Source organism: Corvus brachyrhynchos, unplaced genomic scaffold (genome assembly GCF_000691975.1).
Source record: "Corvus brachyrhynchos isolate BGI_N302 unplaced genomic scaffold, ASM69197v1 scaffold83, whole genome shotgun sequence".
NCBI classification, from domain to species: domain Eukaryota; kingdom Metazoa; phylum Chordata; class Aves; order Passeriformes; family Corvidae; genus Corvus; species Corvus brachyrhynchos.
The window spans coordinates 11,278,053-11,288,592 of record NW_008238464.1 but is presented as its reverse complement, the minus strand read 5'-3'; the positions used below and the strand labels follow the sequence as shown (position 1 = coordinate 11,288,592).

The following is a 10,540-nucleotide window of genomic DNA, read 5'->3' as shown; positions in this document are numbered from 1 at the left end:
ATCTGGTTGCCCATATGGCTGCAGTTTTTGTTCTCTGTTAAAAAGACCTTTTTAACATATTTCCATACCCCACCCTATTTTTTTTTCAAACCACCACATTTCTTATCAAAAAGTTTGGGGAGAAAATCTTTCCTTTGGCTTATAAAAGGACAGTTGACAATAAAATAAATGTGATTGATAGTACTCATTATTACATAGTACAAAGGAAAGTGGTCTGTATAGCTTATTGGAATAAGGAGAATGAGTATCTTTTCAACAATTAAAATTAACGGGCAAACAAATTGCATATTGCGATTATGAAATACAGACAAACATAGCGCAGGAATGTAATTGGATCAATCACCAAATAACCAGTAACTACCTGGAGAGAGGGATAAGACAATCTGTAAAATGTCCTAAATACCTCACTTTTTCTAAAGTATTTTTGTAGTCCCCAAAACTATGTCAAAGGATACACAGCAGCAGTAGGTAGCACTAAAGTTGTTACTTTAATCATAATAATTTGAGGCTTATGTGAGTGAAGGTTGTTGAACTAGATGGTCCTTGTGGAACCCTTCCATCTCAGGCAGTTCTGTGATTCTGTGAAATGAGAAATAATATTTTTTATTTAACTAATTAGTGTGGAGAAGCTTTGGAACGCAGCAAGTCATTTTCATATCAATTTTAAAATACCCATTTTCTATTTTGAGTTGGTTTAAGAGTTCACGTGTTTACTTTCTAAAAAAAACAACTATGAAGAAAAAGGCACAGAATAATCACTCTAAGTCTAGCCAAAGTTTTTGATCATTTTCATAGATGTAGCCTTCAGCATTCTGTAATAATTTAACTTGAACTTCCACTTGAATGTGAAGAAGAATACACAGAATCTATGGAAACTTCACAATGTAACCTGATTTCATTGACTACTTAATGCTTGCATTTAATTAGTTTAAGAAATAAACTGTATTTATGGTATTTTGTTTGTATGGGGGTATTGTTGTTATTATTATTATTATTATTATTATTTACTGTCTTGAACTAAAGTAATCCTACGTTATACTGTTTCTTAGATTATTAGACATCTGACACTGTAATTGCTTTAATAAGGGCAATAATCATTTGGAATAATATGAGGTATTACTGTATATGATGATTCTCTCTTTCAGCCTGCTCAAAATGTTTTACAGTTGGTTAACACTTTAACTAAATTAGTTGTAAGCTATAAAGGATTATGTGCGATGGTTGGGGCAGATCTGAAAGCCCTGTGAGCTGTTTGAATTTTGTTTAAGGGTGGGAAAATGTGGATACTTCTGCTATATGTCCTTCCTAGCAGAACATGTTAGCTTTCAGATAAATTAAGGGCAACAATACACACACACATTTTCTATTTCTCTATTGCCTATTGATTTCTTGGGGTTTTTTTCTGGGATTGTGTAGTCGATAAAATACTATTAAGCAGAAATAAGATGTAATTGGTACCTAGGTGCCACTCAGGGGAGAACTAAACAGTGGCAAGAGTGGTATAGTACACTGTGGTGTTTGTGAAAGGATATGCCACTAAAAATGCCACTCTTTGTTTATTTGAGGCCTTCTCAGCCAGTTAGGTCTTGTAATGTAATTTTGAAGCTTAATTTTCATAGAATCTACCTTATAAATTCTAGGAGTTAACTTACTATGGTCCTATTTGCAATGTATACTTTCTCTTGAGAGAAGGTCATGTGAAGTTCATTTTTAAGGGCTTTTTCTTACATAGCTTATGTTCATCTTTTTAGGATTGAAACATTAGAGAAGGCAGGGGGGCTGTCTGTGTAGGCCTGAGCATTTATGAGACCTTGCTCCTGCAGTCTGTGCTGACAGTACACAAACCAGCTGTTTTCCTGAAGCTGGAAGACTGTAGGACTTTGGCTGTGTTTATAAGACAATCAAAAAGTGGATTTTCAGGCTAAGGTACTGTCAGATCTTGCTTTGTGATTGTCTGTATTATGGTGTTATGCCTTCAAATGAATCAACTGCAAGCAGAAATATGAACACCGGACATCATTCAGCTGGGGAACAGAGGAAACTGAAATTAAGGTTCAGTCCTGAAGTGGCATGAATAATTCTCTTCCTTATCTCACGTGTTTGCCCAGTTCTTCACGGAGATCCCTTTCTTGTTTATCTTGAAAAACATACACTACTGTAACATGTTCATAGACAAAAGTTTTGTTGGAGACCAATATTTGAAAAAAATAGAAGAGCTGTATAGTATTTCCTTCTTTGTCTGAAAGCATTTCAAAAGAAATAGATCTGAATCTGGACATGCAGAAGCGATTCAAGTTAAGAACAGTGTTTTGCTCGGGGATAGATAAATACAAGAAAAGGGATGGTACAAAAATTTGAAATTATATCAAATAAAATGTAGCAAACTCATATGTTCTGTTCACTGTTTTGAAGTATTGTGCATGGCACAGATCATGTTTGTATAAAGCTAAAAGGAAAATAAAAATTCCCTTTGCTTTCCGTCAATTTGAGTTTCGGAGCTTTCAGGAGTTTCACCTTGTTAATTTTCACCTCATGATCAATAATGTCATTTGATTATAAAATGTGATGGCTTAGAAGGAATAATGTAGAAAACAGTGTTGTAATAGCACGTAAATAATTAGATAGGGATACTCATTAGATCATTTTAGTGTAACGTTATTTGATTTCCTGAACTCTTGCTGTACATGTTTGTATTAGTCAATGAGAAAGAAAATGTGACAGTTAGCCCAAGGGTTTTGTTGTTCGGTATAAGTCTTATTTTTAGTTTGTCAGTTGATCCAATGTATTAGTCACCATGCTATCAGCTGAATCCAAAGAGAACAACACCACATTTGGAGTCTGATGGAGGAATAAAAGTTCCTTCTTCAAAAAAATAAAGTAATATATATGCTTTTCTTCAATTTTCAGAACAAAAGAGCCAATCTCTTTCTTTTAAATGTGTCTGTGGTCTCAGAAGAAACAGGTCCTTTCTGTTGGTTTGTTTTCTTTTTCTTTTCTCAAAGTTGATAACTTCATCAACATTTGTGATTGAGTTTTAAAGATGCTGACATTTAAAGTTGATCCTTCTCCTTTGCAGCTTCTGTAACAAAACTTATCTTACAATTCTTTTCACCTATTGTTCTGTGCAATAGTCACCAGTGTTTAACTATTGTAGTTAGTATATATTAAGCTTCTGTGTCTGATTTAAAACTTCTTATTTAAAGAGATAGCATAAAGATGCAGTACTTACCTCTTTGACTATCTGAAAACAAGAGTACATTTGTGGGATATTTATTCGTAATTTTTTTATAATTACTTGAAGAATTTATGTTGTTCTGCATAAGATATTTATTGCCTGTGTGCAACATTTGGACTGTATTCTTATGCTGGAAAAACAGAGATCTTTATTTCTTTTGATATTTCTTTAATTTTTATTCTTGCTGTATATGATTAAGCTTTCAGTAGGAGAGGTGGAGGGTAGTCCCAAGAAGTCTAGCAGAGGGATCCCTCTGGGATGGATGGGTCTTGATCCCTTACATGGTAGCTACAAGTAAGTTAGAAGTTAGGCAGGCCATGGGAATTTTCAGTATACTTCTTCATAGCCATTGAGTTTTGAATTGGTTGGTTTTGATTGTCATTTAATTGAAAAACCTTTGTAGCTGTAGAAGATATAATGACAGTATTTGCCAGGGGAAGTTTCTTACAGATCTTTAAAGCAGTTCCTCAATTCCCCTTCTGTTGATGTTTTCTTTTAAAAAAATTAAAACATTAGAAGGATACTAAGAAAGATATTATCTTCTTAATGAAGAATTATATGCTGAATTATTACAATAATTGTGTCAGTAATTTGATATGGTGGCAAAGTGTCTAGAGCTAAACTGGTGGTAATGGATGCAAACAAAAATGGATTTTCCTGATTTATAGCTTTTACAAAAAGGAAATCAAACCTGGAATGAAAATATTTTTCAGCTGCTACTGTTTTGAGCTTGTCAAGTTATGCTACCTATTCTTCCAAATGCAGTTTAATTTTTTTTCTGGGCAGCTGATTTGCCCCCTGTTTTTTTTTTTTTTTCCCTATCTTGCTGTATTTACATGTATGTAAATAATATTTTTTTAAGTGGCATATTCTTATTAAAGTGCATTTTCTGAATAATGTAGATATTTTCTCTCTGGAGACATTAGGGACAACTGCATTTTAGCTCCCTTGTTGTGAAGGAAGCCAAAAAGAGAAATCAAACACACATGCATACACATTTACACACTGAAATCATTATGTGCTTGGGGAACACAAGAGAGAACCCTGAAGAAATAAACTTTCTGCAACAGTGCTTTTCTGTGGCTGGCTACCTTCAGTAGAAACATAGAATAAACGGTGAGAGATTAACTGAAGCTGTGATGCAGTGGGACTAAAGAAAATTAGCTATTAGAAAAGAACACAACTTTAGAGAAAACTAACCATATCATAGCAAGGGTGTAGGAGATAGGAAGAGTCTTCTGCTTATGTAATCTTTGGACTGCTTTATATTACTACACTTATGTATGGTAGCCTTGATAAACATTGCAATTTATTAAGTTCCTTAGAATGAATGCATTTTATTTTAGGGAAGAGATGCTTATCCTACTGCTTTACATTAAGGAATGTTAATGCTTCCATTAATTTAATATAGACTTACTTCACATGATTCAGAATGAAGATATAAAGTATCTGGAATAAAAAGTTGGCTTGTATTAAACATCATATTTCAGTGAGAGAACATAGTAGCATCATTTGGGGAAAAATGCACTTGCTTAGTATGACCACTTAAGGGAGCATAGGAAGGCTTTTAAAAGGCTGAGATATTGACCGTAGATGAGCAGTACTGCTTGCCATGTCTGTCCAACTCAAAATCTAACATTAGGGAAGTGCATGTATTTAAAGTTTAAAGGCCATCTTCAAATACAAGCATGGGGCTGGAAATGTCAGTTATTAATTGTTTGATTAGATTCTGGAGAATAAATGAGAAATCTGTAGAGAGTCATACCTACAAGTTGTATTTCCAGATAGGTAGATTAGTTACTGCACCTATTCAGTAATCTATACACTTTACTATCAGTAGAACTTACAACTTCTCAAAGTTGGACATATGACTATATTTAAGAAAAATGTATGGCACATAATAGGGTTATTTATAGAATTGAATGGCTGGATCACAAGGGAAACACAAATCAGAGATGCTGAGGTGGCAAAGGAGGAGTAGGAATGGCTTAAGGGAGCAGACACCAGACATAACTATGACAGTGAATCAGGAGGAACGGAATAAGATTATTTTTGTATAATCAGGCATGAAAAATCAGATAAGAATTCATGTAGTTGGAACATGAAAACAGAATTGTGCTCAAGTGTTTCAAAGAGCCAAAAGTCAATTGGAGTCTACTTGAACCAAAACTACCTGAAACTAATCTCCTGTGTCCAGTACAGTTGGGATTAATGCCAAGAAGCACAGCTGAAATGATTTTACAGCTATGGAGGATTTTCTCTTGTGAATTGATAAAGACCAGACATCCATGCTTGTTCTTCACTAGGTAATGATAATTGTTTTGTCTGGGAGAGGTATCTAGCATTTAGAATGCTTCAGCACAGGAGCATTAAAACCCCTTCATAGAAAACTCAAAACTTGCACTGAATAGCAAAGTATGTTTCCATCTTACACAGACTGTTGTGTTTTCACTGTTCACTGCATTAACCTTCCCTAGAAGACTGGATCAGATTGAAGTTTCTACTCATAAGATTTGAGGTTTCATTACTCTGGGTTCACAGCATCAATAGATAAATCTCTGGTATTAACAACTGTGACTGACAGCTGCTCTCCTCTGCTCAGTGTTACCTGCTTTAGGAATTGCAAAAAGAGAAACTGAGCTATCTGAGGGGCTGGTTTGAGCCAGCTGGATACCTGCTTCAGAAATTAAAACTCTGCAATCCAGTGAGAAGAGTATATATCTTTGATTTTTTTTTTCCCAGAAGCATAACTGTATGTGAAAGAAAATGTTCTCCCAAACTCTCAGTTTCAACTAATAAACTTACATAATGTGGGGACCTTGCTTAATGAGTTTCCAGTGGGTCTCATTATGTAGTGATGTTAATCACATTTTTGACATATTGTGAAAAGCCTTGTTTTATAACAGAAAAAGTAGATATGTAACTTACAGAATGTTCCATGATTTTTGAGTTTAGAAGGAACATTTCAGATATAGCAAGAATTTTCTTTTACACTGACTGTTTGGAATAGGTTTATTACATTCAGTAAGACAGCGTTGTTGAAGTATTGCTAAATGCTTTGTAATTGGGTATAAATGTTAATACATATACCAACTTACATGCATATATATAAAAACTAAAATGTATATATTTGCCTTGCAGGGGTGAATAAGCTGATCCGTCATTTACACAAACACAACATACCCATAGCTGTTGCCAGCAGCTCAAGTGAAGAGTCATTTCAGAAGAAAACAACCAGACACAAAGACTTATTCGGTCTTTTTCATCATATTGTGTTGGGAGATGACCCTGAGTTGAAGCGTGGCAAGCCACATCCTGATCCATTTTTACTTTGTGCAAAGAGATTTCACCCTCCTGCACCACCAGAGAAGGTAAGAGGGGGAGGGCACAAGTTAAATTTAGAAATCTTCTGTTTGGGCTATATGTTGATTTTTTTTTTAATGTGATAAATACTTAGATTAATATAAATATTCTAAAAGTCAGCAAACCCTGTTTTCAAAGATGTTTGTGCTGTCGAAGAGAGAGATTTTCCCCCACTACATCTAGAATTTGTTATGCAGATTTCTCTGACTTACTACATGGTAGCATGCAGCAAAAGGAAAATATAATGATTTTCTGCTGTATACATAAATCTGCAAGCTTAACTTCACTATTCAGAGTTTGGAAACAGTTATTTAAACATAGGTCAGTTTATTTTTCATCCATTCATGGCTGATTTACCTCTTAAGCGTTGAAACATTAAATATAGTTCTTTGTGGAGAGGACATATATTTTTCCTAAGCTACATCTTTCCACTAGCAGTCTAAATCGCTGAGATCATAGTTCGTGTTTCCGATTTAAAACTTTCAGTTTGAGCAATCTTTCTAAAATAGTAGATGTGTTTAGTTTTCCCATCTTATATATAACTTTCCAAACTTTATTCTGAAATAGAAATCTGTAGGGAGAATATTTCACATAAGCTGAGAGTTACTTAAAATAATGTCTTCATTTTTATTTTAAATTAAATTGCCTTTATCCTTAGAATATTTTTCTCGCTTCTTCTCTGTCCCAAGTGGAACGTAAGTTCTGAAGTTCTGGAGTTTCATTACTGTGGAAAAATACATTACATGCTAATTTGAAGGAAAAAATTTAGGTAAATTAGACTGTGATTACTGTTCTCTCAGTAGAATTATTGGGAAAAAAAGGCTAGATAAATACATATGGAATGACTAGCTAAGATTCCTCAGCCTTTCATACTTCAAGTTCTCACCCAGAGTCTAAGTGGTATTTTCATTGCCTGGGAATACAAAGTGAATTAAGTTTGATGCAGTGTGGTTTACTGTCAAACAGTTAACCAAACTGGGTTTGGGTTTTGGTTTGGTTTGATTATTTTCTGTTGCAATTTCTCTTGATGTTCTGTATATGTGAATCTACTTCATTTGTAAGCTTGCATATTCAGAAATGATACACCAAATATACATATACAAGGAAACAATGTCATCTGTGCTAATGGCAAATTAAATATAATTTCATGTGAGGAGCAGAGGAGCAGCTTTCCCAAAACTGTTAGTATGTGGTTCTATTTCAGAAAACCCACAAGGTGGTAATACTTAAAAAGAACAAAACATTAAAAAACAACACAAAACCAAGCAAAAAACCAGTGGACCAGTGACATGTGTAGATACTTGTATTTGATCCTTTAGTTGTGTTAGCATTGAAAAAAATATATGAAGAAATAGTAGCATCTGTATTACACTTAATAGTTTTAAAATTTAAAGGTATGTTAGACAAAGTCACAGATTGTTTATAGTAGTTCTGTATTTTTAATTTTGTTAACTCTTCTGTGAAGAAGAACATAAATGTTTGAATCCATATTTTTCCTTTATAAGAAATTTACAGCATCAAATTCCCTTAGTGCAGATAATTCAGCTGAACTTTTTTTTGTTGCATCTACAAAAGTCACAAATGTTAAAGTGTGAGAAATTTGCACATGCACAGAATTCCCAAGAGGAAGGAAATGAAAACAGTACATGCGAAACTATCCAAAACATTTGTGACCAGTTGCAGTATAATGGTGTCATCTTCAGAGTTTTGTCCCAAGTGGTGAACTAATAGAGCTGCAGGCCTGGATTTCATGCCAGCAATCAGTAACATCCAAGGCTGCAGCCAACTATCAGGAGATAAAGGTAATGTCTACATAACCAAGTAACTGGACTCAAGCAAAACAGGTTGTTAGAGCATCATAGCTAGTGCTTAGGCCCATACACCTATGCTATATATTATTTAAATGTTTTCTACTGGATTAGATTTATTGTGATCCTAGGCCGAGATAAGGTTCTTTGGAGCTTTACGTATTCTTAAGCATTGGAGGTTTCTTGATGAGTGCCTGGAAAGAACTTTCACTGGAGCTTCCTGCTAGAGCAACCTAGTACATACCAAAACTACACAGTGAAACAAACTACCAGGGAGCAAGTGAGAGCTTTCAGGTTTGCTTTAAAACTTCACTGCTGCTCTAAGCAAAAAATACAATGTAGACAGAAAAAAACAAATGCAGAGTTTAGCTGTAGTGGTGTATCAGCCAGTGGCTGCTGCTATGCAGGCATACTTCTGCAAGTAGACTGGTATTTAAAGTGATTTATAAATGGATATTATATCTGCTTTACCGTCATTGAAGGATGTCGTAAATATCATCTCAGAATTTCTTAAATGTTGACCTTTTGATTTGCAGTCTTTGGTTAACTAGGAACTTAATAAGCATAATGATAAAATGATAGCACAGGAATTTCAAAAAAGATACATCCTGCAAATTCAGCCTAGGTCTTCTATCTTGTGCTGCACGAAGCATCATATGAACTTCCAACACTAGTAACAATGCACAGTCATGTAAGTAATTAAGTAAATCAGTCAGGTAATCAAAATAGGATCTCGAAATTAAATACTAGAAATTTTGTATTTTACTATATATTTTTTTTTAATATATTCCAAATTCTGCTCTTAAATGCACAGATGCAACTTGTATGAAAACCGTCTGGAGCTGTACATATGTAGAAACAATGTGTTCTCGAATGTTATAGAAATTTCAGGCCACAATATTCAAAACACTGTGTTCTTTTTCATACATTTTATTTAGACGATTGAAAGACACTTTTCAGTGTTATTCTGTTTGGATTCTGGTCAGGGAATACTTAAACGAACTGGACATTGATAAATCCAGGGACCCTAATGGGATGTACTCTCAAGTGCTGAGGGATCTGGCAGATGTCTTTGAAAGACCGCTTTCCATAATCTTTGATCTATCATGGCCATTGGCAGAAGTGCTCGAAGGCTGGAGACAGCAAATGTTACTCCTGTCTTGAAGCTGGGCAAGAAGGATGACCCAGGGAACTACAGGCTTCTCAGCCTCATCTCAATCCCTGGAAAAAGATGATGGAACAACTAATCCTGAAAACCATTTCCAGGCACAGTAAGGGCAAGCAAACCATCAGGAGTAGTCAGTATGGCTACACCAAGGGAAAGTCATGCTTGACAGCTTGATTAACTTCTTTGATTAAGTGACTGGCCTGGTGGACGGGGTGAGAGCAGTGGCTGTTGTCTACCGACACTCTCACCTGTATGATGTGGATGAGCAGACAGTGAGGTGGTTTGAAAACTGGCTGAGTGGCCAGGCCCAGAGGGTTGTGATCAGTGGCGCAAGTCTAGTTGGATGCTAGTGATTAGTGGTGTGCGCCAGGGGTGAGCACTGGGTACTGTTTAACATCTTCTTTAGTGGTCTGGCTGTAGTTAAGAGAGTGCTCAAGAGGATCTTATTAATGTGTATGAATACCTGAAGAGAAACTGCAGTGAAGAAGGAGCCAGACCTTTTTTCAGTGGTGCCCAGTGACAGAACCGGAGGCAATGGACACAGACTTACATAGGAGACTGTCTGAGCACCAGGAAACACTTTTTTTTTACTGTGAGGAAGGCCAAGCACTTGCAAAGGTTGCCCAGAGAGCTTGTGGAGATCCTCAAAATTTGTCTGGACATAGTCCTGTGCAATGGAGGAGGTTGGACCAGATGAGCTCTGGAGGTCCTTTCCAATCTGACTCATCCTGTGATTCAGTGATTAACTTCACAGACTGGATCTGGGAAAAAAAAAATAAGGAAACAAAAATACTTCTGCTAAACAATAGTTTTCTGTGGGGTATGCCCAGCCCCTGCCCTGGGGCTGAGATATCGCTGAGATAAGGCGATTGCTCAATCTCCCAGCAGGACTCCCTGGGAAGGCAGCTAACTTTCACTTAGGGTGAGAAAAGACAGACCCAGAATCCTCTGGGAGACCCTATGCAG

At 35.7% G+C, this 10,540-nt stretch overlaps 1 protein-coding gene across 6 annotated transcripts in view; it reads left to right on the top strand.

The window, feature by feature from the left end:
- The window catches only part of PUDP (pseudouridine 5'-phosphatase), a 68,814-nt gene that overhangs the window by 33,750 nt on the left and 24,524 nt on the right, over window positions 1-10,540 (top strand). For all 6 annotated transcript variants that reach the window (XM_017737146.1, XM_017737147.1, XM_017737148.1 and 3 more), the window contains one exon: window positions 6,377-6,606. In XM_017737146.1, the coding sequence (XP_017592635.1) occupies window positions 6,377-6,606 (230 nt within the window). The remainder of the gene's footprint in view (window positions 1-6,376; window positions 6,607-10,540) is intronic.